We start from the raw sequence: 27,733 nt of genomic DNA on the forward strand, positions 1-27,733 counted from the left end.
TCTAATGTTGAGGATGTGGTAACCTAGTGGTTAACATATTCTACTATCAATGGGAAGGTTGTGAGTTTGAATCCCAGGTCCACCAAACTGCCACTGTTGGGTCCCTGAGCAAAGCCCTTAACCCTCAATTGCTCAGTTATATAAAAGGGCGTCTGCCAAATGCCATAAATGTAGACTGTTATTGCTGCTACTAACACTAACTAGTAATGGAAATCAACGCTTATACGAACTACCTCGGGTCACGGGGAGCCTGTGCCTATCTCAGGCGTCTTTGAGCATCAAGGCAGGATACACCCTGGACGGAGTGCCAACCCATCACAGGGAACACACACACACTCTCATTCACTCACACACTCACACACTATGGACAATTTTTCCAGAGATGCCAATCAACCTACCATGCATGTCTTTGGACCGGGGGAGGAAACCGGAGTACCCGGAGGAAACCCCCGAGGCACGGGGAGAACATGCAAACTCCACACACACAAGAACCCCAACCCTGGAGGTGTGAGGCGAACGTGCTCTGGTCTAATATTTAATATTTTAACATCAAATTAGAACTCCTATTTAAACCCAGGATTTATGCCGTTAATGTTACTGACCTTCTTCCAAGAAATTCCAATCAAGAAAGCCTTATAAAGACATAGAGCTGGAGTCTCTAAAAGCCTTTGTAGAGCAACTCTGAAAAAAAGACCACTGACTATCCATTCCAGCTGGCTGTAAGTGTTCACCATTTGCATTATGGTGCACTAAGTGAAATTAGAAATTGCAGGGAAATAAATCCAGTTGCCTGTGAAGCATGGGCTTGGAGTTTAATTAAAATGCAGAGCACATTAAGAGAGTAATTATCTGAACATCCCACACCCTTGTCACTATAAACAACAGGACTCAAAAGCCATGCACCTGCACTTATAACAAAGCTAGCTATGAGATCTACAGTATCTACTAGATATTTTCTGCTGACTTTCAATTACAACCTCCCATTCTGTCTGGCTAGACTACATCAAACAGGCCGATATATATCTATTTGCAGTATATCCTAAAATAAACTCATTAATAGTTTCCACATAACAGGGATATAATTAGCATGCTAGGTTATCAGCATGAGCATTGTAGCTGGCTAAGTACTAATCGAATTATGCTTGTCACATAAAGTTGTGTGAGTAAAATTATATTACCATCTCAGGATTATTATGCTACCATAAATGACAGAAAGATCTTAGAAGACATTGTTTGGTGTTATTGCCTGGGTGGAAAGATTTTGATGGTCCACATTAAAAGATGTTTAAATATTCAACTTTAATTACATCTTGTGAAACATGCTAATTACTGAGGTAAATCTTGTTCTAAATGTTGTAGAGTTTTAATTAGAATTTGAGCACTTTAATTACAGAATGTGACAGCTTAATTTCAGCTTCATTTAAGCAGTTATGCAAACAGGTTCACTGGATGACAGGACACTTTACCTCCAAAGTAGGAGCCATCAGACAGCTTCATTCCCAACGTTCCTTTGGTAATGACATTGACTACACCATGTTGGATGAAGTACATCTTTTTGCCAATGGTGCCTTCGCGGATGATGTAATCCCTGGGCTGGAAGACCTCAAAGCGGAGCTTAGTTAGCATTGCTGTGACGAAGTTGGGATCAGCATTGGCAAACAGGGGCATAGAGGCCACCAGCTTACGGCAGTTGAAGTTGACGATTTCCTAGAGAGCAATATAAATGAAATACAGTATATAGTACATAAAGCGTCATAATGGGGAAAAATTGAATCTCGGTAATACTAAGCAATGCATGGTTGGTTAAGATATCAAATAGGCTGGTTTAAATATTTAAGAAATTGCTAATTTGACATACAGCAGTCTCTGGAGTTCAGTGTGTTGTGTGTTCTGAGATGCTCTTATGTTCACCACAGTAGCTGACAGCTCCAGCCAGTCTGGCTATTCTCCACTGATCTTAACAAGGTGTTTTTACCTCTATAACTGCCACTTACTGGATTTGTTTTCTTTTTCATGCCATCCTGTGTAAAATCTACAGACTGTTGTGTGTGTAGAAGATGAGCAGCTATTTCTGAAAATTTGCAAACCAGCCCATCTGGCACCAACAGCCATGCCACTGTTTAAATCCCTCAGATTTTTCCCTCATGCAGATGTTTGATGTGAACATTAACTAAAGCTCTTGTTCTGTATCTGCATGAGCTACATGATTGGCTAGTGCCAATAGATGTTCCACACAGAAACTAAAACAGCATCCTTACTGAGAGAAGAATACAACAAAAAGATTGAAGTAGATAAAATGCAATGTACAACACTCATTGTGCTTGTCCTGAGAGATGTATTGCTTTGTGCAGCACAACACGTTTCACGTGTCAGCATCACTTTATTGTTTTGGAAAGTGAGAAGAGAACTGAGGTAACTGCATGGGCTCCTGGGATGGTTTTTCCATAAATGTTCTCAAACGGATGTGTACAGCAACGCTCCCACCACACAATGTAAGCATGCTCGGTCTCACCTCTCTGAGTGGTTCGTTTAACTCCTCCAGGATGCTCTCCTCATCGAACATCTTGCCCTGGTAGCGGTGTTCATAATAGTCATGGATTTTTTGCCGGAAGTCTGCTGGAAGTTTGTGGAACGACATGTACTGCTCCACTTGCTTGTACTAAGAGAGGACAAATAAATCAAGACTCTTAGATAGTGTGTGTTAAAGGATAAATAGTAATACTCAAATATTTTTGCTAAAAGGTCACTCCAGCTGTACATAACCCTACACAGCCTACTGAAGACCATCTGTAGATTTCATATGAGGCCCTGAGTTATCATGACATTTTGCATCCAGTGAAATAATGTGTCATATTATCTGTCTTGACAGTATATATATTTTAGTTTTTAAACATGATCTTATGAAGTATTACAGTATGACAACTCAGTGTATCATGATAACTGTTACAACTCCAGACTGCATATGACATACACAGGGTTTTGGTAACATCTTAGGTGGGATAATAAGCTGTATCACATTACACACATTCACTGCTAAGCATAGTTCAGGGTTTCCAATTTACCTATCTTCATTGTTTTTCTGTGATGGGAGGAAACCTGAAACCATGGACATGCAGAAGCTTAGCATCAAGCACCTGGAACTGTAAAAATCTGTAGCGCCAATTCTAGGTACATTGTTTTCTTAAACAATTTGTAACCTTAGTCTATTTTCAATATTCCCCAGTATTGAACTTGTCCCTTGTTTGACTCTAAAGACCACAATGGCTCCACAATGGCTCCAAAAGCTACATTAACATGACACTGTTCGGTAAGCATTAAGTAGTAGAAAGAAACCTGGGTCATGGTGCCTCAGTATCTCACTTGTGATAGCTTAATAAAGGTAAATGTTCCTAATAGTTGACTCTAAAGGGAAAAGAAAGACAGTAAAAGATACTATTTTGGATTAAAGCCACTGATGTGCACTGATGTCCCATTATGTGGAGTAAAAGAACAGAACAGAATCCAAAGGCAATGGGAAAAGTACCTGAATTATTTTTGATTAAAGGAATAAGAAGTACATTGAGTCATTTTATGCAAGACTTCCATTTCCTTACAGATTAGCAGCTCAGTGCCTGAGTCAGGCACCTCATCGCTGGTTTTGATGGACCAAATGAGGTATTATTATCCGTCTGTTGCAACTAAGACAGATAGCAGCAATCATTTTCAACAAATATTAGAAAAACATAGTAGTAGAATGAAACACACACATGCTTGAAGGTGTGTTTCCCATGCAGGGAATTAGCACAGAGCTGCGATGGCTGTCTGACTGTTCTATCTGTGTTGTGTTGGGTGATTTATAGCTGCATATTTATAGCTGTGCCACAGGGTTCCAGTGAGATGTGTAGTGTCAGTTAAGCTCACAGACAGTAGGAGGTCTCTGTGTGCTGGGTCGTGTCAGCCGGTATCGTGATTTACAGTAGGTTTGCCTATAAAGGCTATGCACTTCAGACACAAGTGCGCATTAAGCCAAAAAAGACACTCACATAAAAATGTTTCATGCCCAAATTGGAACCTTGTACAATTCTAAGCAGAATTCCATATTAAAAGGAACATTTTGCAAAAATAACAAAGGTTTTTTTAAATACTGAGCATTTAGAAAATTATAAAGAAGCAGGTCATATTTAAAAAGAAGTGCTTGGGCTCCTGCCCTTTTCTCTCAACTCACTAGACATACACAATTGTAAAACAATAGTTGTCTAGGCAATAAGTAACTGAAATTATGGTGTTAACAAAATGATGAGACAAACACAACAGACAAATGAAAAATCTTAGCACAGTTAATGTGCATATCTAGCATCTGAATGGGAATGGAGAGGTCAGAGGATAATTGCTAGACCGGTTCAATCTGACAGGTAGACCACATTTTTTTCCATTTCAATCAGCCAAGAACATGACACTGAGGCTACAGTGGTCACAGAGGAACACGGCAGCGAGGCCAAAGAGTCCAGAGTGATCTCCACCACTGAGCAACAGTGCCGAGCAGAAGTGCTGAGTGTTGTCCTCAGCAGAAGGCATGGTGAAGTCCAGAACCGAGTAAATGCCCTCAGCCCAGCCGAGGTAAAGGAACTCTCTGAAGGGTGGGTAGGTAAATGCCTGTAAATACCCACACCGGGCCATATCTCCACAGAAGTGGGGGGAGAGAAAAAAGGGGTATATCCAGCTGGGGTAAAATAAATAAACAAACCAGTCCGACGGACAAAGGAGCAAGGCGGTGTCCCCCACAGAAACCAGGAAGTGGAATGGTGAACAAAAGTGAGGCAAGGTCATGGGCACTGATAACAGAAGGTCTTCAACAGAAACATGTCCGAAGCACCAAAATCCAAAGAATAAGACTGCTCCACAAGCCGTCGGGTCAGGTGAGCTTGGCGTTATCACATTGGTTCTGTAGGTCCTTCTGTCACGAGTCGCAGTAGCCCAGAGCAAAGATGAAAACACGACCCAAATGCAGGGATAACCATACAAACACAGTTTATTAACAAAAACTAGGAGGAAAATAACAAGAACTACGAATATAATACTGCAAAGGAACCCAGAAAATTCCAAAGAACCAACAGAGTACATAAAAGACGAGGACTCCGCGAAGCTAGATGCAACATGGAGGAAATAATCCTAATCTATCACACACAACATCATCCCATAGCCTGTAGGACCATGCGAAATGGTTTCAGCCATAACTGTGACCAATGTCAGCATTCATTATCTATACCAAAACAAAAATGCTGAACAAGTACAAAATAGTCTCTGGAAATGGAGAGCTCATTTCAGTGGCTTCTCACTGTGCACTGACAGACAGATTGTGGATGAGCAACAGGACTTATAGCTATAGAGGGTGTTTTTTTTCCAAATGCCTCACTTGTGACCTTCAGTTCTACATCCAGCTCTACTGATTGAAATAGCGAAACAGACAGGGGAAGGGGAGAATTGAGATGGAGGAGGGAAAGAAAAGTGGCCCTGGAGGCTAAATGGCTGGGTGTGAATAATTGAGAGGAGGAAAGATTCCCTACAGCTCCAAGCATCAAGTTATATTTTTTCCTTGAGGGTCCATATTACACATGTTCCACTACTAAGGGTGCAAGACAGTGGTATAATTTATATTCTGTATCTGTTTATTGCTCCAAATCTCATGATCTTTTTTCAAAGGCAAACTACGTGTGGCCTAATTTTATATATATATATATATATATATATATATATATATATATATATATATATATATATATATATATATATATATATTATTTTTAACATGAGCCCTGTACTATTGAACCCTTTTGAAATGTTAGCGAGGTATATGAAATCAAGCTCCGACGGTTTTTCAACCTCGGCTACATCACTTGAGTTTTTTAATAGTTCATGTATTCAGTTACATCCCCAATCCCCAATAGTGCCAATAGTGTATTAATACTGGCAGCATCCTTGACTCAAACTGTAATCTGCATATGTGTTGATATTCACTGACATTATGGAAGCGTTAAAAAGTCGAGGTCATTTTTACTGTGAAAATGATCATGTTCAATTTAATTCAATATAAACAGCACTGCTGTAACGCTAAAAATAGTCACATGTCTGTTGGAAAAGGTCACAGAAGAAAAGAAATAATTCTGTTTGACAAGGTTTTGTTCTCTCGCTTTTTGAGCTACGCAGTGTCTTTTTTTCTGCATGAGACTCTTTAGGAAGCCTAAAAGCCTTGAATATGTCAGAGGCTCAACCTTTATAGTTTAGACATGCTATACTGCTTCGTTTAACTATTTTCTAATACAAAACAGCCATCACACAGTAGCTAAGTGGAAACAATGCAAGACAGCAGTCTGCTAAGTAGATAAATATTTTGCAGGGGCTGTGTGTATGTATGTGTGTGTGTGTGTGTGTGTGTATGTATGTGTGTGTGTGTGTGTGTGTGTGTGTGTGTGTGTGTGTGTGTGTGTGTGTGTGTGTGTGTGTGTGTGTGTGTGTGTGCATTTGGCACAGCATGTTGACCCTCCTGCAGCTCTGTCGCAGTGCCCTCCTGCTGCAAGTGAAGTTTGACTAATTTGAGGTTGGGAACAAGCACCTCAGCACACGGTCAGCTGGGAGGTGCTTAATTCGTCCATTGGATTTGGTCAGAAAATGGTTCATTAAATTAGCATGCAGCATTGCTGCTGGCAGACAGAGCCAAGTGGAGCGTAGCAAAAAATCAGCCTTCCCCAGAGCTATGTGTCAAACTATTCCTCACCTGTACTTTGGCTCTGAAGTTAAAGTTGTCAGTGTCACTGAAAACCTCCAAGCTGGGTTGCTATTCTAACTTTTTACAATAAAACTATCTTCAGAATAAAACTGGAGCAACATCAGTTACTTTATATAATATGTTTGTGTATCAGCAGCATCCAGATATTTTCTTCCTGGAAAAAAAGGGCTGAACAATGTACTGAGAAATTATACGTAAATGAAAATACAGATAAATCCTAAAATCTCCATCAAATAAAATTGAACGCATCAACCAACAATGTTTTTAAGTAAAAGGGAAAACCGGGTGCAACTTTTAAAAGTATTCTCATATTAAAGTATTATAAGTGCATTAGATTTTGCCAAAGATTTTTGTTTCGAAGCAACTACTGTACACCGTTTTGCCTGAAAACATAATGTAATCTCTGTATTCGCAATATTTACCACGAGCAAGAATTTGACTTGCTGTCTAGGTGATTTTCATATCTAAAGAAGAGTACGAATGAGTAAAGCACAGAAGAACAGAGTAGAGTGGAGTAGAATACAGTAGAGTAGAGAACAGACGAGTAGAAGTATAGAAGTGGAGAATAGAGTACAGTAGATTAGAGTATAAAAGAGGAGAGGAGAGTACAAAAGAGGAGATAGATAGATAGATAGATAGATAGATAGATAGATAGATAGATAGATAGATAGATAGATAGATAGATAGATAGATAGATAGATAGAAGAGAGTACAGAATAGCCATGGCTTCTAGAGGACAAAGAAGACACTTAATTTTAAGTCATTTCTTACTCCAATATGTTCAATATATTACTGAGGAAGAGTCAGGGGCGTTCATCCTCAAGTTCCACACTGTGGTCTTTTGGATTATCCATATTCAGATACAAACAGATAGCTTTAGCTTTCATTTTTATGTTGTGTGTGCCTGAGAAGGTCAGAGAAGATGACAAATTGCAATTATTCTTGAACGTTTTTTCTACACTGATCTTGAGTGAATGCCAAACTGAATTATTAAGTGCTTTGAATGTCAGAAATAAAAAGTATTTTCTTATTTTTTCTTATTTTCTTTATCTGTAATTATGAAAGAGTACAAAAGTATACAAATTGAATAATGCAACGAGTATAATAAGTATAAATATTCCCAAATAACACTTAAGGACAGTAACAACATACAGTTAATCACATATTTTTCAGCTCTACACATAAACAGTGTCAGCCTTCTAGTTCCTTGCTGGTCATACTGTATGACTATTGACATTTTTATGCTTGGCTTCAGGACCTAACTTCAATAGGTTCAGGATGTTCTACACTGTTTATCTCTATATCATTCTCAGTCGTGTTTGTTTAGTCCTGTTTGTGATGTAATGGGCAGGTTCTCAAGCCAGAACGCCTAGCAAGATTTTAAAAAAAAGAGTTTTAGCTGTGTGAAGTGTCTTCTTCTACTTTTGTCTTTTCAAGTTAGGGGTCCCCAAAGCGAATTATCTGTTTCCACCTGACTCTATAATCAGAATCCTCTACTCTCTACTACTTCATGTCCTCTTTTAACACATCCATACATCTCCTCTTTGACCTTCCTCTTGACCTCTTACCTGGCAGCTCCATCTCCAACATCCTTCTACCAATATAACCATCTCCCTCCTCAGTACATGTCCAAACCATCTCAGTCTAGTCCCCAAAACAGCCAACCTGAGCTGTCCCTCTGATGTGCTCCTTCCTAATCCTGTCCATCCTCGTCACTCCTAAAGAGAACCTCAAAATCCTCATCTCTGCTACCTCCATCTCTGCCTCATGTCTTTTCCTCACTGCTTCAGTCTCTAACCCATACAGCAGAGCTGCTCTCACTACTGTCTTCTACACCTTTCCTTTGATTCTTGCTGACATTTTTCTGTCACACAACACTCATGACACTTTTCTCCACACACTCCGACCTGCCTGCACTCGCCTCTTCACCTCTTTTCCACACTCACCATCGCACTGGATGGTTGACCCATCCATCCATCCATCCATCCATCCATCCATCTTCTACCGCTTATCTGGAACCGGGTCACGGAGGCAGCAGACCCCAAACACTGAAACTCCTGCACTTGACTTCTTGACCTCAGACCCTTGTAACCTCACTGTTCTACTTCCTTCCCTCTCATTCATACACATGTATTCTGTCTTACTACGATTTTTTTTCAGACCTCCACCTTTCCAGCTGCTTTCTACTCTCACAAAAGATCACAATGTCATCTGCAAACATAACTGTCCACAGAGATTGCTGTCTGTCTTCATGTGTCAGCCTGTCCATCAGCAAAGCAAACAAGAAGGGACTCAAAGCCGATCCTTGATGTAGCCCCGCCTACCAGGGGTTGTAATCCCAGATAGATAGGTGTAAAACGTGCCAAATTTAATGAATTGTCAGCGAATCATGTGCTGTGTACTGTATATTATCACCATATTAGCATCTCCATTTTTACAATTAACCCAGATATATGATGCCAACAAGGTTTACAGTTTTAGAAATAATTTCTGCAAATGTGTAGATATTTTTGGTGCATGATATATCATATAATGATACATGATATAAGGCATTTTATAATGCATTATACAGCAGATAACGTTAAGGGCCTCACTAAAGGGTCCAATATTGGCGACATTTTGGTAACCAATACTTCTTGGTGTTTATTCGGTCCAAACCATTTTTATTTATTCATTCCGTATACATTAATCCAGTGTGACTTACTGTACAATTGGGCTTAGCAGATGAGGCTCAAGGGACTTGTTCAGATGCCCGACAGTGATGTCGCTTCTAGTCCAGAGCACTAACTGCTGAGCCACCGCAGTCCCGTGCAATACTACCTCCAAGCATGTCTTTCTGACTTCATGCAAACGTTTGCACCAGCAAGTTGAGCTGACTACAGTATCCCCTTTCCAGTCCTAAGCAAGTTTACAGTGTAAGACCTACATTATATTGATACAAAACATGTGACCCGCTACATCAGTAGCCTACAGAAACATTGTGTAACTTCATATTCTTTGCATAGATAACAAATGAAGCATTAAGCAGGATGTAACGTGACACCTTGTCCAGTCCCAGGGGTAGATACCTTTCATGCATGGTGAGCTCCATACCCGAGCTTACTTCGGGTGAACCTGAAACCATATACCATAATTTTCAAGCAGACCAGAACCCGAAACTAAGACAACAGAATGAAATGTCCCAAAGTTGTACGTCTTTGCACTTCTCTAAAGACTGCCTCTCCTCTCAGAGCTATCAAACTCTCAAATGGTTATAGAGTAAATAACTAGCCTTGGTCAGAACAGAACATATCATTTGGGACATAAAACAAAAAATATACAGTAGATTTGGTGCTCAGACCTTTTGTTGCAGAGATTTGCGATTTCCAAGGCATATATTTCAGGCAACTATGAGCAGTACTGATAACCCACTAAATAATTTACTCAGTGTAACCATGCAAACAATGTCTTATAGCCAATATGAAGAGAGCAGGCTGGGTTGAGAATCAATTCACTATAGGATGCATATTTTTAGCTGTGTGCAGACAAGAATAATGGCAAGACGCGGTATTAGATAAACGGCCAGAGATGAGGGGAAAATGGAGGTGATAAGCGATAAGGAGCAGGAGCAATGCGGCAGAAGACAAACGACTGCTGGGGCTAGTAGTGAAGACAGAGAGAATCATCCTTCATGCTGTGGCTCTTTGGATCGTATCCGTCCTGCAGCTGCATCTGAAAAAGCCCAGCCGAGCTACAGATGGAGCTTACTGTATGCTCCACCTAATACACCAATCAGCCAGGTGTTGCTCAATTGGTTATTTGTAGCTTAGATTAAAACACATTGAGAAACAAACAGGTTTCTGTACCTGTATGAATAACCAGATTAAAAAAATAGTATAAACGTAACCAGTTATTTCAACATTAACTTGTATATCTATTTGTCTGCTTTCTGTACTACTTTGCTACACAGGGTTGCGAGGAACCTAGAGCTTATTCCAACCGATCTTGAGTGACACCCTGGACATGGTGCCAGTCCATCACACACACCCTTTCACACAGTACAGACAATTTAGAGACACCAGTCAGCCTACAACACATGCCTTTGGACTTGACATGACGTGACATACAGCTAAATACAGCTAAACACTGTACGGTGACCCATACTCAGAATTCGTTCTCTGCATTTAACCCTTCCATAGTGCACATACACAGCATTGAACACACACACCGTGAACACACACCCAGAGTGGTGGGCAGCCATTTATGCTGCGGCTGGGGGGGTTCGGTGCCTTGCTCAAGGGCACCTCAGTCGTGGTATTGCTGGCCAGAGACTCGAACCCACAACCTTAGGGCTCGGAACCATAAGGCCACGACTTCCTCATCCTTTGGTACCCAAAGGAAATTTCTGAAACATTGGAAGAAAGTGCAACGTTTGCACACACAGGGTAGAGGCAACCCCAAAGGTGCTTAAACCTAAGCCACTGTACCAACTGTTGATTGTATGTATAAGGAATAAAACATGACATGGTGTACAGTTACAGGAAGGGATCACAGAAGGGATTAGGAGTTAACACCCTGAAGTGTTAATGCTGCTCTAATACCATGGTGGTTTTCCAACTCTAACAGTTTATTATTTATTGAAGACTGACTTTTTGCACGTGTGCTGATGCTGATGAAAATACATGCCAGGTTCCTGTTATCACCTGTTATAACCTTCCACCCTGATCAGTTAGCAAACAATGATCCATCATGTGTCCCATTCACAAATATCTCAGTTCCCATTGAACACAATTCAATGTATAGTATAGAACAGAATAAAATTAAAATTAATAATTTTAATTTAATTGTATTTAATCATGCCTTTTTAACTCACTACAACGCTAAATCAATGAGAACCCTGGGCTTATTTCTTTGCAAGACGGTTCCATCTGGGGTAATCGGAGACAATGTCCCCCGAAGTGTGTTGCTTATGTCCAGTTTATTCCGTTGTTTTGTTTTGGTTGCCGTCACTGCAGAAAACCCTGCTTCACACAGATAGCATGTCGGAAATGGCAATAGGAATAGTGCTGTGGTGACAATCTCAGGGTATTCCGCCATGACTTTAATCCAGAACACCGGCGGAGTTTCTAACTTTCTTTAAATAATATACAATACAATATACACATACACCAAGCACTGTTAAACATGAGAACGTACCGGTGAACAGAGAGAAGAGCGATACACACCTTCTCTCTCCACCAAAGCTACAACGCCACTGCCGCTCGAAGCCACTCAGCTCCAGATGTCACCTATTGGTATTGGTGCGGCTTTAGGTGACGTCTCTCAGCTCCCGGTTAACCTCTCGTCAATGGAAAGTCGAACAAACCCGAGAGAAATACACCACAGTAAATAAAATGGAAATAATTTAATGTTCCTTGGGCGGCCCGGTACCATTTGGTCCACGCACGGTACCGGTCCGCGGCCCGGGGGTTGGGGACCACTGCTCTAAATGATTACAAAATTTGATCAATCAGTTCATCGTGCTTACATTTTTATTTTGTACTCCATGCTAATGCACCTAATATAACTAATAATAAATAATGCGCTTAGTTTCACAGAGAACTAAATCTGTCTGCTGGAGGAGTTTAAAATGTCAGGCTTAAAAAAGTACGAGATTTCTGTTTCTGCTTTTGCCAAATCTTCTTGCCATATCTAAGAAAGCTGTAGGCTGATAGAAAGGGTGGGGTGGGGGGTGGGGGTGTTAGTTTGAGGGAGGTGCTGCAGTGCTGGTGAGTGTGTGTGCATAGGAAAGACAGATGAAGTCTCATTAATGAGTCTGGATCACTCACACTTTTTTACTATCCAATCTGTTTCTCCATCTATTTGATTTACTACATAACAACATAGTTTTACTGCATCCAACATAGTTTTATAGAGGCTATAAAAGGATCAGATAGTGAAGTGCACAGACACACACACACACACACACACACACACACACACACACACACACACACACAAACGCATCCATGTGCACATTCACTTTCACAGAATACTCATACATGCACACTGACACTGGTATCTGCCTTTAAGCACACTCAAGCACACACACTGCCAAGCAGAACTAAAACAGCAGAGCGGAGTAGGTCAGACGCCTGAAGGAATCACACACAGTAGACACAATCATTTAGTGCAGCATATGCAGAGGGACGTGAGGGCTGTTTTTGTGTCACGTGCCATCTTCAGGCTCTCAGTAGCCATGTGTCACGTACCAAATACTCTGACTTACGACTTACCGTATAAACACTTGCACTTGTTCTCTGCTCTTCCAGAATTCTCTCAAAACTATACATGGTTTTGCAAACCCTTGAATCACTGACTTCAACAGATGAACACTCGACGGTTCATTAGAAAACCAATCATGTTTTTCATGCTGTACCGATCAAATGAGAAGACAGCAATCATAATATGTGTGTGTTATATACAAAAAGGAAACAAAAAGGATTCATTTATTGGTTTATTTATCTGATTGCATGTCTGGGGTATCAGTTTTACCATTTGTTAGTATCCACTGGATAACTAGCTTAAACAGGTCACTGATATACCGAACACCAGCATGTGTTGGTCCTATCCGGATACAGAAACAGAGAAACACTGCTTCATTGACTTTCTAAAAAAACAACAACAACAACAAAAAAAACTCAATTTAAACCATATAGAGTATACTGTATGCTCCCATTTGGGAAGGGGGGGGTTCCTTCATCAAACAACATACTATTCATTCACAAATCCTGCATTGAATAACATGCACTGTGGATTAGTGGTTAGCACATTTATCTCACACTTCTGTAGTTGGGGATTCGATTCCCATTCTGTGGATTTTGCATGTTTTCCCTGTGGATTTGGGATATTCCTCTGGGTACTCCGCTTTCTTTTCTGAATACATAGACGTGGGTTGTAGGCTGATTGGCTTCTCTAAATTGTCCATATTGTGTGTGTGGAGTGTGTCATGATCCCACACATTCTAAATTGCTCTGCTTTTGCACAGCAATCCTTGCTTTGATAAGGAAACGCCCCCAAATTACCATATATGGTAATGGTAACTTTCAATAGTCCGCTTGCAGTACTGCTTAACATGAAGCATGATAAAAACGATCTACGTAGGACTAAAAACGAAAGCAAAGAATTGCTTTTTTGCCACTTTTTTTTTGTCGTATTTAAAAGAAATAAATGATTTGTCTGAGAAATAATTCTGAAAAATATAATAAGCTAGCCATGATGATTCAAAGAAACTATATCGCCCTCAAATACATTTGGAAAATCTGCAATGGTGTAAAATTCCCTAATTGTCATTTGCTGTTCCTGCTGCTATATTTGAAAATGTAATATATTGCGGCATATGCGATATGTAAGATGAATCATTATTTGGCTCATAGCTGGTTGGGAAATGCCAGACCTGTCTCCACTTTTCTACTGAAAAGGACTTGAGTGTGCACTGGGATCCTATCTCAGCATTTTGTGGCTGTTCCAAAAAAAACGATTGCAAGATTTTGGCAGAGATAAACTAAAACTGCACCGAGCGAATGAAATCAACTGATGAGCCACTCATCGCTCTCTTCAAAAAGGTTCCTGCGGTCCTTGAAAACACGTTCTTCTCTGCACAAAACTGAGCATACACTACCAAGTCCTCAAGGACCACAAGGTCAGGCATGGACTGTAATCAATCTTTAAATGTGTCTTTTAGAAGGTTTTACTTTCATCTATTTGCATGTGTTGGTGAGCACCGAAGTCTGCAATCACTCTGTACCGTATGTCAATTGCGTAGATGGGATAAAAGTTTGCCAGAAAGAGTCTGGAGTGAGTGTAAATATTAATGCTAAGGATAATAATAAGATCAGGGCTTATAGACTAGATCAGGGCTTATAATACACAGCAGACCTGAGCATGAAAAGGATAGATTGAATCAGGATAAACTATGCACTGGCTAATTATAGACCTTCTCATATGTGACTGTATGGTCCTTTTGTCTGCTTCCAATTTCTAAATTAAAGGAACACCTCTGTGGAAAACGTCACTGACCGGGAACACAGAAAAAAAGAATTGATTCATTAATAACACAAACAAAAAATATTAAGTGCTTAGTGCAACGTGCCATTTTCTCTCAGGTTAGGATTTTTTATTTTTTATTTTTATGTTTGAAGTCCTGCCTTCGGAGAGGAACCGCAAATCTATCCTCTCATGTGGTGTCGCAGTGGCACAAAAGAGATAAGATTACAGCTCTAAGTGCTGAAAGGAAGAGTATAGTGCAAGATGTGTAGGGTGGAGAGGGGTTTGAGCTACTCTACAGTAATAGTCACCTTCACAATAAAACAGTGCTTTTAGTGACAAAATAATACAAAGCAGCTCTGAAAAATACTGCACATAATGCAGGCCATCTCTTACACATCGCCTACAGAAACACTCTGTCCTCTTCTGTCTCTCATCAGCTTATTACTCTACCCTCAAGGACACCAAAGGAGCCATAGAAATGCACACACACACACACACACACACACACACACACACACACACACACACACACACACACACACACACACACACACACACACACACACAGTGTATATCACCTTCAAAAGGACATGGGCAGAACACTGATTTGCTGCCTCATCAATTTCAGACTGTCTAGTGGGGTGCTGTAATTTCTTAAACACTCACAAGCACACATACATACACACACAGATGATCCCACAGCATACACACGGTCAAGCGTACATGTGCACACAGCGTAACACAGCCTCCGCTTCTGATATTAGGAAAATCAAATTGCAGACTACAGATCAGTAAGTGGGTCATATACGGTAGAAGCTCAAATACACACTAGTATATGCGTAGATGTAGTATGTTGCTTTATGCCACAGTCCCACCCACTTGGCTTTGAACTGACTCACAAAAAAAGAGATTGACAAAATTCATGTCATCACGTCCTGCGTCCTTTCCCTTTCGGTGAATCAGCTTTTCAAGCAACTGACATTTTATTCACGTTTGTTCTGAATACTGCCATGGTTTTATTTCTGTAGTATCATTAAATAATATTCATTTATTTAGCTTTTTTTATTTATTTAAGAAGGTTTAGATAACCTTTAGGACAACCATTACACGTTCCTAATTTCTACGCAAAAGTATGTTGCTATTAGTTATCCCTTAAAAGCAATGCAAAAACACAAGTAATCTTTTTCCCCCTCAATAAAACCAACAGACAGACCAGTCAAAATATGAAGCTAGAATGAGTGACAGCCACACAGCAGTTTTCGAACGCTCCGATATTAATGGACATCCCTCGAAGCCCCGCCTACTTCCTCTAATTTGCTTGACTTTTGTCAAGGCAAATGGAGAATATTTGCAGTTCATAGTATATAGTGAACGGCAAAGAGACATTTTAAACCATTTTCAGTTTTTGATTACATTGGACAAAACTAAAAATTTGTATGATTCATACCGCTTATCTGAACTTCTCGGGTCACGGGTGCCTGTGCTTATCTCAGGCGTCATCGGGCATCAAGACAGGATACACCCTGGACGGAGTGCCAACCCATCACAGGGCACACATACACTCTCATACTACGGACAATTTTCCAGAGATGCCAATCAACCTACCATGCATGTCTTTCACCGGGGGAGGAAACCGGAGTACCCGGAGGAAACCCCCGAGGCACGGACAGAACATGCAAACTCCACACACACAAGGCAGAGGCTGGAATCGAACCCCCAACCCTGGAGGTGTGAGGGGAACGTGTTAATCACTAAGCCACCGTGCCACCCCAAAATAAGTATCAATAAAACACAATTTTAATAGCGAACCATGTGGTTAAGCTTGTAGTTAAGGCCTGGAGTGCGCATATATACAGGGTTTTATGGTAACCACCAGGCATTTGATACTGTATGTCACATGCATACTTTAACTTCTTATTGCTATATGTGACATCGTTTTCCTAGAATAATAAAAGGAAATTTTCTAATTTCCTCCTTTCCTGCATGCAAATGGAAAATGACGAACTGGTGACCACCACTACGTATAACCCTATACATACAAACGCTACAGATTCTACCTTATACAGGTGATTTGTGTAAGGACAACTGAAAATATACTGCATCATTTGTCATTAGGGTTTTCAGGTCTATATTACAGTCACACCGTAACCGATTCATTAGGGTAATTATATCTCTGCATATATACAGTAAGTATATATAACTTATTGCTTCTTTCCCATGAAAGGATTTCTATATGGCCTGAATAACGCACCCACACATTTCATACATTAACTGTGGGTTCTGTCCTTCACTCTAGTGCACACACTATTGTATTTATTAACGTGTACAGTTAAGATTCCTCATGCATCCAATCAGAAGGTTTAATCATCTCAGCTTTCTGCATAGTAACAGGAGAGCAAGTTGACCGGATTGCAGGCATGGTTATAGTTTATTTGAGGTGTATATTACAATGCAGAGGCTATTCGATCACTATTAGTAAGAGCAATAACTGTCTCAGTGCTGTAACATTGATCACTGTGGCAGCTGGAAGACAAGCTGGAATAAAAGCTGCTCGAGGCAGGAAAGAAAAATGGCAGCTGGGACGTTAGCGTTGTAAGTATTCGTTGTAGATATTAAAACAGTTTTTGAACAGCTGAAGAAGAGAAAATAAAAAAAAAAACATTCACACAAGAAAGCTGTACAACCACAGCAGCATTTATCTAGATGGATATTATTACCGAGAGTCACAATTATGACTGATTATTGAATGATTTTTATCTTTTGTCGGATTTCTGCCTCTAGGATAATCGGAATAGAGGGACGACCTTGATGCAATCCATCACAGTTCCCAGGAACGAGCCAGTGCGATGGAGAGAGTGAGGTAGGGAGCATGTCTCAGAATAGACAGATACAGATAAAGAGACGCCGAATCCTGTAGACGTCGAAAAATCAAGTGTGAGGAAGAGAGTGTGTTGGGAGAGAGCAGGTGCAAAAAAGAACAGTTGGAAAATCGGCAGAAATAACTAAAGGCACTAAAAAGCCTGAAGAAAAATTGCTTACAAAGCAAAGAGCTACTCAATAAAACTGGTCCCCAATGTGTGACTGTGTTATAGTTTATGCAAAAAATACATTAGGTGGGACAAACATTGTAGTCTCTGCACATACATTTTTTGAAAATATGCCCCAACCTGAGGGACTGTGAGCAAAAGACTGATTGTCCACCCACACACACCTCCCACTAATGTGAATGCTTTTATACTTGTATATATGTGTGTGTGTGTGTGTGTGTGTGTGTGTGTGTGTGTGTGTGTGTGTGTGTGTGTGTGTGTGTGTGTGTGTGTGTGTGTGCACAAATGTAGTGATGTGACTGTTAACAATATACGTCTACTGTTTAAGAAGGCTTTAATGTGCTTTTGGAATATTTATGTAAGTAAAGCCCTGCTGAATTGGGAAGAACTGAATTTAACTTAATCAAATGATGTGAATCACAGACAGACAGACAGACAGCCAGACAGACAGCCAGACAGCCAGACAGCCAGACAGATGGGTAGATAGATAGATAGATAGATAGATAGATAGATAGATAGATAGATAGATAGATAGATAGATAGATAGATAGATAGATAGATAGATAGATAGATAGATAGATAGATCAGAGAGCAGATGTAATGAGAAAGATGATAGAAAGGAGGTATAGATGAGCAGAGGATTATGGGGAGAAAGAGAAGCAGAGAAAGAGGAGGTATAGATTAGATACAGAGAGACAGAAAGAGAGGAGATGTGGAAGAAAGGATGGGAGACAGATAGATATAATTATGCAGATGAGGTGAGAAGGATGATAGATACAGAAAAAGAGGAGGTAAACGTAAAAAAAAAAAAGAAAGAGAGTGACTTTGTCCTTGATAGAACTGCCAAGTGAAAGCCTTATGTTTAAGTAATGGGTTTGGACAAGCACACACATTGATCAGACATAACCACCTGCCCAATATTGTGTAGGTCCCTCATGTGCTGCAAAAACACTCTTGGTTAAGGCATGGACTCCACAACAAGGTGCTGCAGGATCTGGCACACAGCTGTTAGCAGCACATCCTGTAGGTCCTAGAATTTGTGAGATCTGACTTGTTTGAGATAAGAGGAATTGGGGAAGTCAAAATTTCAAACCATTCCGGAGCGATTGTAGCATTGCAGGGCACATTATCCTGCTATTAGGGAACACTGTAGTCACGTGGCAGTGTTTCAGAAGGTGATACATGTCAATCATACACATAGTTGCCAGGACCCGAAATTTTCCTAGCAGAACCTTTCCTAGAGCTTCTTTCACTAGCTTGCCTCTGTCCCATAATGCATCCTGGAGACCATCTCTTTCCCAGGTAAGTGGCATTATCATTATCGGCACTTTTAGCAATTTGTGCTATAGTAGTTCTTATCTTGGATCAGAACAGACCCTTGGATGACATTTTTAGGTACTAACCACTGCATCCCAGGAACACTCCACAAAACCTGCCATATTGGAGATGCTCTGAGCCAGTTGTATAGCCATCATAATTTGTCAAAGTTGCTCAGATCCTTACATTTACCCATTTTTCTTGCTTCCAACACATCAACACTTTAAGAACTGACTGTTCACTTGTTGCTGCCTAATATATCCCACCTCTTGACAGGTATCATTGTAATACGATAATCAAGCAATGTTATTCACAGTTATTTTACTGTTATGGCTGAACAGTACACACACTCACACACACATATACTGTATAACATTAAGAGGGTTGCACAACTAATCCTCTTTTAATCATGGTAAGTGTGTTATTAGTGAGCTTAGCTTATAGCATAGCTTGATTCATTGAATCAGCTAACGTTTCTTATTGAACCGGTGGATTTTATGTCTTTATACAAAATAAACATATTATTATTATTTATTATGACAGGTATATCCATACCACATTTGTTAATAAGAACATTGTACTGAAAATCACAAGTGCCTTTAACACTCAGAGTAACACAAGTATCTGATATTGACTCCTTTAGTAGATCCAATTGTGAGTAACTTATGGAATAATTGGTTTGCCTTTCTGTAAATAATAAAAGGAAACTGAGACATAGTAGTTTTCAATCAAATTGCTTTGGTACTGTACGTATAAGTTAAAAAATATATGATGTGGCTGTTATAAGAGAATAATTAACAATAGGGGTGGCTTTTTGCCAATTACGTGTATTTTAGTTAATATTAGTTTTGTTTATATTTAATGTCATGGAATGCTAGCAAAACAAGTAAGATCCTGTTACCAATTGCTGTTGGATTATATAAATGTCAGCATTTCTAGTTTGTTTGGTTTAAACGTCGTTTTTGTTATGTACTCTGTTGGCATACTGAGTGACTGAGCAACTGATTGATGGATTGGTTGGTCGACAGGGTTGGACTGTAACTAAATATAAATTGGTGTTACATGTTCAGAATATTTAGAAAAAAGCTGTATTAAGAATACAGTGATTTACACTATTATAGAAGAGAATCCATTTTTTTCTTATTGGCTTTGCATTGTGACTTTACAGCAGCCACAAGTAGCAGCACCGCAAACACACGACCACAACCTTTAGCACGTAATAGAGGTAAATGGTTTTATAAATAAACAGTGATTTGGCATCCCAAAATGTTTTTATTGAATATCAAAACTAATATGTTCAGCTTTTACCCACTGTAGCCTACTAATCCTGTTCTTACAGTGAACCTGATGAGTCCATGAGTTATAATAGTTCACATTAAATTTAAATTTTGAGATGTTTTTCAGCTCACCATGAATGTACAGAGTGATGATTGGAGTTGCCTTGACCTTCAGATCACCTCAGACCAGTCAGGCCATTCCCCTGTGACCCATTTTTCCCACAGAACCGCCTCTAACGAAAACACCCAGGATATCAATAAGATACAAATCAGACTGTTTGACAACAAACAATCATCAGTCTTCATATCTTTTCCTCATTGTTACGTCAGATAACTTCACAAACTCTGTTTATCCATGGCCTACTGTAAAAACATACGCAAAACTCTTTTGTCTTTGTTCCTTATTTTTCAAACTGTTCCTAATATTTTGATAGTTCCTATTTATGTGAATAATTCTTCAGGACTTGCTTCCATCCTTTAAACGTCTTCCTTGTGACGCTCGTTCGGATGTGTCATGTGAATATTAACTGGGACCTGCATATAATAAAGAACTGCACTGTTTTGACATGATTGTCAGGAGTACAAATGTCCCTAATAAAGTAGTTGGTGAGTGTATATCAGTAATGTCTGTAATCTCACAATCACTGATATTGACTAATAATAGCTACTAGATTTTTGTGTGGAGACTCACAATTGCTGGCAAGAGTTACTTGCCTGCAGCAACAAATCCTTCTCCGGGCCTCTGTAAACGGCTTTTGTGAGGCTTTAATGGACCCCCCAAGGCCAACAAAGTTTTCTTCCAAACAATAAGACAATTTCCTGCTGTTGCTGAAATACCACTGCAGACAATACATCTTTCTTTGGTTGTGATTGCAAATGGCTGTAGCTTTCTGTTATTCCCATGGATCATTCCAGTGCATGATTGAGTGCTAGCTTCTCAACTGGCACTCAAAGCAACACAATAGCTAGGTTTTTTCCCCTTCCATGTGCCATTCCATCTAATACTACACAATTTGCTTCGTTTATAAACTGTTATGACAGGTGTCAGGTTACACTACTCATTTGTCTGACTTGTCATTCGTTAATTAACAAAGTAATAAAGTAATCATTCATAAACTGCTCTGTTGTAAGAGAAAGAAAACATAAAGTCGGTTACAGGACGACTACGGACGAGAAATTAGTATTTATTATATGACAATAACAGCAGTGTTTTATTCTTCTTATACTATAGCAGTATGCCAATGAATGCAGGTTTTTATACATTAAAAAAAAAGTCATATTTTTCTAATACTGATCATTATTTCCATGTTCACCTTGGGCTAATTATATATGTATGTAAGGATATTTTTGTTCTCAACCACAACCATGATTATATCCCGACCGACTTGTTCCTGTTTTTGACCCTGCTACCTGTCTAACACTCTCTTATATATATATATATATATATATAATAATACACGTTCTTTACATTTTCTCTTTTACTTCCGACAATCAATAAACAGCCTGTACAGATCTGCATCCTACCTCCAAGAGGATAGCAGCTTATCGGTTGTCACATGTTACATCACCATTTTTCTTTTCTGTGTCTTGGTGTTAAGACAAAAAGAAATGCAGCTTGACATTTACAGTTACTGATAAATCCCAAAGCCCTCCATCCTCTGATGCAAAATTTAAAGTTACAGCTTTTTAAAGTTACAGACACGGGAGACACCTTCCATAAATGTTGAATAAAAATCCTCGCTCCTCCCAGAAAATATCACAATATCAACGTGAAATTTATATACAACGTGAACATACAGTATGGTGTATATAAATATAAACCTGTCATTTGCTTATTATCAGAAATGACCAATCAGAAGCTTCGAGCTGTAACATACCTTACGTATCGTAAGACAAGGAATTGTTGTGAGGCTACACTTTTAGCAAACAAAGTTAGTAGGTCTAAACAAAGCCAGAAAATCCAGGTTATCATACACAAAACCAAGGTTTGGTGAGGTCAAGAAAATTGAGCTGATTGTATACTTTGCAGAATGATATAGCGTTCTTTGAGTGCATGGTGATTGGAAACGGGTGCTTGTGATTAGAATGAAGGTGACTGTGAACGTAGAAGTTCACGAAGCTGGTAAACTTGAAAACATATATTTCAGTTACTAGTAAAGTCTCGAGGTAATCACAGTTGAGGAATAAAACTGGGCAAAAATATTTTCCCATTTTTGATGAAATAAAAACAGATACTCAAACTGAACACTTCACATCATTTTAGTCGGTGACTGAACAGATGTTTTTGTTACATTTCCACAATCCTTCTGACACAAAAATTCAGGATCTAGTTGAAGCAGAAGAAGATTTTGTTATTGCCAGACATTGCATAACAGCACAGAGGAATACTCTTCTTCACATATCCCAGCTTTAGAAGTTGGGGTCAAAGCACAGCATGAGCTATGATACAGCGCCCCCGCAGCAGAGAGCGTTAAGGGTCTTGCTCAAGGGCCCAACAGTGGCAGCTTGGCAGTAGTGGGGCTTGAACCTGACCATCAACAACAACAACTCGGAGCACATTTGAGAAGACATTCACATTCATCCCTTGTTAGATTTATCTTGTTACTTATGATCTGGTTTTATAATAACTTTGAACAGACACTACTACAATATTTTCTGACAGCCCTCAAAAATAAAGTTTATAATCTTGTGGGTCGTTTCCCTACTTAACTACGCTAATTATCTGGTTCATGTTAGGCATCTTAAGCTGTAGAGAGAGATTTATGATGCCTGTAACATTACATTAATCTTTCTATTTAGTCCTGAAAACTGAGGTTCATCGTACTGCCCTCTCGTTCCACCTCCATTCCTCACTAGATAAAGAGCCATTTTTCAAAGTCAAAATAAACTGTTCGCTTTCTTTCATATTCCTTACGATTTGGATTTCTTACCTTCTCCTGATACTGTCGACGAGACGAGTCCAGCGACTGGATGAGAGCAGTGGCGTGGCCGATGAAGACGGCGTAGCAGGTGGCTCCTACGATCATGCTGAGCATCGTGAGCCATATATCGGACAAACTCTCTGGAGCCTGACGGCCATAACCTATACAGAGCATGTGACTCATTGCCTTAAATACAGCAAAGGAGTACAGCTCACTCCAGGTGTCGTTCTGTAGAGGGAAGAGAGAGTGTGTGAGAGAGAGAGAGAGAGAGAGAGAGAGAGAGAGAGAGAGAGAGAGAGAGAGAGAGAGAGAGAGAGAGAGAGAGTTAATAGCATCCACTTACAGCCTATGCAACTTTTCTAATACCAAAAGGTCCATGTGCTAAATGTTAGGAGGATGAATAATGAAGCTGAGAGAATTTTTTTATGAGTTTCGGTTCAAAACAAACCACCATTAACCTTTAAAGTTAGATATTTACAAAATGTGTTTTGGATGATTAAATCATTTCAGGAGACTACACCTGAATGCACAGACTGTATGAAGCCTGAACAGTGTTGCATCATTTCGAGAGAGAGAGAAAAAAAATAAAGCTGAACATCTCCCTGCAACATGTGACTTGATCATGTTGCAACCATAATAGGTTCGGGTGACTTTGATAGACGTATATATGTTAAGGTGCGTTCAGGAAACGCCAGGTTTTCTTGAGCTCAGAGTTTCCAATTTGGGGACGTGTCAGTAAGAAAACATGGTGAAATCAATGGATGCAACATCTGATGCAATGGCTGATGGTAAATTGGTGGAAATTGGATGTTTAATCAAGTATTGAAGTACAAGCATTGTGTCGTATGGTCTCCATAGTCGGGTTTAGTCTGTGTGCTTCAGCAATGTTTTAAAATGGTTACTTTTGACACAAGCATTTTTATTGTAATTCAAATATATTCATATTGGACATTGCATACATTCATTAAATACATAAAAAAGACTAAAGATCAAAGTGACTTGATACCTGATTGTCCTGACTGTCCCAATTCCTGACTGTCCCATTCCTGATGTCGTAAATACAATTTTCCAACTTGTAAATACAAACTTCGCAGAAGGACTAGAACGGTAATATGTCGTCATATAGCCTCCATAGTCTGTGTGTTTCAGCAGTGTAATCAAAATTAAAATGATTACTGTAAAATGACACTGTAAAAGATGATCCCAAGTAAAATCCTGTCCAAAATCTGTACCATGTGTTCTCAATATTAGATTAAATGATAAAGATCCTCTGAAGATTAAACCTGTTACTAAAGAAAACCATGACATTCTGCTTATCAATCCGTGTAGAAGACTGGGTCATTTTTATTTTTTTTTCTTTAAAGGTCAGCTTGATGTAATAAGGATATTTTATCTTTCTGTTAGCAAGTGTCGCGTAGCATGTTTAGACGTTGTGTAATCCTGTGCTGTCCTCCCATAGGTGGGTTTTATATAAGACTCACAGAAGCTAATGTACCACTTCTAAAATGGTCTACATTTAAAGCAGACAACAATGTGCTTGTAACTATTGTGCATTTAAAAATGATGCAATGAGTTGAGCTAATGTGGTTTAATGCTCTTTGGATACAGACGTCTCTTTCAGACCTCTATCTCTTGCGTTGTCAGTTACTGTTGGATGTAGTTGGTCCTTCATGGTGGTATACCAACATTACCCTAGATACCGAGGCTCTCGGTACACCAAAGACCTGGTGTATACACCTTGTCAGTCTCTCTCTCTGTCTATCTGTCTGATATCAGTGCCAGATCCTGACACATCTTGCCCTCTGGCCCTCCCTGATTCATCCAGATACTTTCATTGCTCTTGGAGCTTCAGCACATGTGACTCATTTTCTGCTGCTGCCAAGGATCCCATATGAGTACTCTAAATATTGCAATGCAAAATAACAACCACAACAACAGTTCACGTCAAGAGTCAGCACTGATTCAGTAGATAATCAAGTAGGTATCTGTTCTTGTACCTAAGAACGATCATAAAGATCGTCCCAGAACAATATACTCATACTGAACATCAATTCAACACAAATAGTACAGTTTGATTTTGCTCTTCTACACCTGTGTAATGTAATGATTTATAATCCCATGACTAAGCATCATAGATTCTCTCAAGGTTTCCCCATAATTGATCCCTCCAGGATTTCTAGGAATTATCACAAAATCAAGCAAACGCTGCAATATACACAAGAGATTGAAATTTTACATAATTACCAAAGATATTCTGAAGATCTGGAACAAATGGCAATGATATCATCACAACACACATTCAGCCAAATCCCTATTCGATTCTTGTGCATTGAACCTGAGTGCAACTATCATAGAAAATACATACATACTGTACATGTCTTCACTGGCTGGAGTTTAAAAGTAGAATCATGTAATTTCACTATTTAATAGTTTTATTAGTTAAAAAACAAAAAAGAAACACAGGAAGGAAAGCTTAATAAGTGTTGTCTTGCTGTTCTTTCTTGTTGCTCATTAGAGCTCTAGATCCACATCTGGATTCCTGAACAGCTGCTGTGTGACAGTGTCAACATTTTGCCTGGAAAATGCTGGAACATGTCTGGGCCACTTAGTTCCAGAGAAGCCGATTTATAAAGCTACAGCACACAGACAGTGTGTGGAAACAGTTCAGAGAATGTGTATGAGAGCATGACTTCAGCTTATACAGGGCCCATTAAGGTCCAATTATATTCCTTAAATTATTATCAAGGTATAAAGAAACACAGCAAACATACATAAGATGTAGTACTCTTCCCTTGACGGTGCTAGCGCAGCAACAAGGAAGATTACAAACTGTGATGGAGCTCCAGAGAGCTATTTTTAGTATTAAATTTGCCCTTTTCAATTCTATTCTATAGACACTCCACTGCGATTTAATTGTCAAACGTAGATTAATTACTGTGCTCCGTAACCTCGGCTCATCGAGACAGAGCAGCGCTGCCGTCATTAGCCCGAAGTTTGTGTGCATTCAGCAGATCTTGAAAAGTTCCAGGGCTTGAAGTGAAATTTAACAGGAAGCTTCAGAGAGCACTCACGGAGAGACGTGAAAATGGAGCTGACGTGAAAAAAAGAGTACCTTAAGTCATTAGGGTGAGCGAAAGCAAACAGGGTGAGGATTAGAGGAGAGCTTAGAGAGTTCAAGAGAAAGAGGAAGAGGAAGAAAAAGGGATTGGTGATGTGAGTGGATGAAGGAGTGCGGATGGAGAGAGGTGCAGGTATAAAAACTGCGGCTTGAACACAGTTGAATAATAGATGCAAAGTGAGCACTTAGGCTTGAAAATAGAAATTCCACAGAGTGCATAGCCACACACACACACACACAAACACACACACACACACACACACACACACACACACACACACACACACACACACACACACACACACACACACACACAGAGGTATATATATATATGTACCAAACTGCTTCTTTCACACACACAGATGTCAGAGGGCCAAACTTAGTGTGTGCCCAGAAGCTGATAAGCTCCACAAACACCATCCAGTGCTACCAGACAGAAACACACACACACACACACACACACACACACACACACACACACACACACACACACACACACACAGAGCAGCAGCCCTTCCCTATCCATTCTCTCTGTTCACCTCAGCTTATCTGGACACCCAGTACTCTGCTATTGGCTCTTGTCACCAAGACACTTTAAAGCACAGGATGAGCTACAGTATAATATATGGATTTAATCCCCAAGAAGACGGCAAGACAAGCTTTCCCAATACAGCTTCATTTCAATTCATCTCAAACACAAGCGTGACTCCACGTTATCACATTTCTGTACCAGTGTGCTATTTTAATATTATTCATTTTTGCTATCAGGTGTGTGTGAGAGAGGCTGTGCAGTGTGACAGCATTACTTCTAATAAAATATGGAATTACTCTCCTGAGCATCTCCAAAGGAGCAAAACGTGGAGTCACTGTCAGGGTTTATAAAGATAACAAAACAAAGTGGTATTTTTGTCTGATACAGAGCAATTGGAAGATGATTCTAGAAGTGACGTGGAGACAGGATTTCCTGTAGACAAGATAGAAGTTAGCATCTGGCAACAGTCCATACATCTGTTTCTTGGGACAGTTTTATTAAATATCATTCATACATCCATACACAAAATGACATTTCTATTGATGAGCATCCGTGGCACTCCGTGGCACTGGGATTCTCCGCCCTGCTTCCTTTACACACATCCTTTATTAAGATCTTTTTAATTACAATTCCATTCCTTAGAAGTTTTATCTTCTATATGTCAGGACTCAGCCCGGACTTTTGGCCATGTGCCTTTGTTTACGTTGCTTGTCACGTGTCTGCCCCGCCTTCGTCTGCTCCTCCCTGTCTC

The 27,733-nt window shown here is 39.7% G+C and overlaps 1 protein-coding gene across 1 annotated transcript in view; it reads right to left on the minus strand.

Annotated features, from left to right (window-relative positions):
* The window catches only part of LOC113645350 (potassium/sodium hyperpolarization-activated cyclic nucleotide-gated channel 2-like), a 64,360-nt gene that overhangs the window by 7,162 nt on the left and 29,465 nt on the right, over window positions 1-27,733 (minus strand). Inside the window, exons 5-7 of the mRNA XM_027150887.2 lie at window positions 23,342-23,560; window positions 2,513-2,659; window positions 1,467-1,707 (exon numbers count right to left, since the gene is read on the minus strand). Coding sequence (XP_027006688.1) covers window positions 1,467-1,707; window positions 2,513-2,659; window positions 23,342-23,560 — 607 coding nt within the window. The remainder of the gene's footprint in view (window positions 1-1,466; window positions 1,708-2,512; window positions 2,660-23,341; window positions 23,561-27,733) is intronic.

The sequence above is a fragment of the Tachysurus fulvidraco genome, chromosome 22 (assembly GCF_022655615.1).
Source record: "Tachysurus fulvidraco isolate hzauxx_2018 chromosome 22, HZAU_PFXX_2.0, whole genome shotgun sequence".
In the NCBI taxonomy this organism is placed as follows: domain Eukaryota; kingdom Metazoa; phylum Chordata; class Actinopteri; order Siluriformes; family Bagridae; genus Tachysurus; species Tachysurus fulvidraco.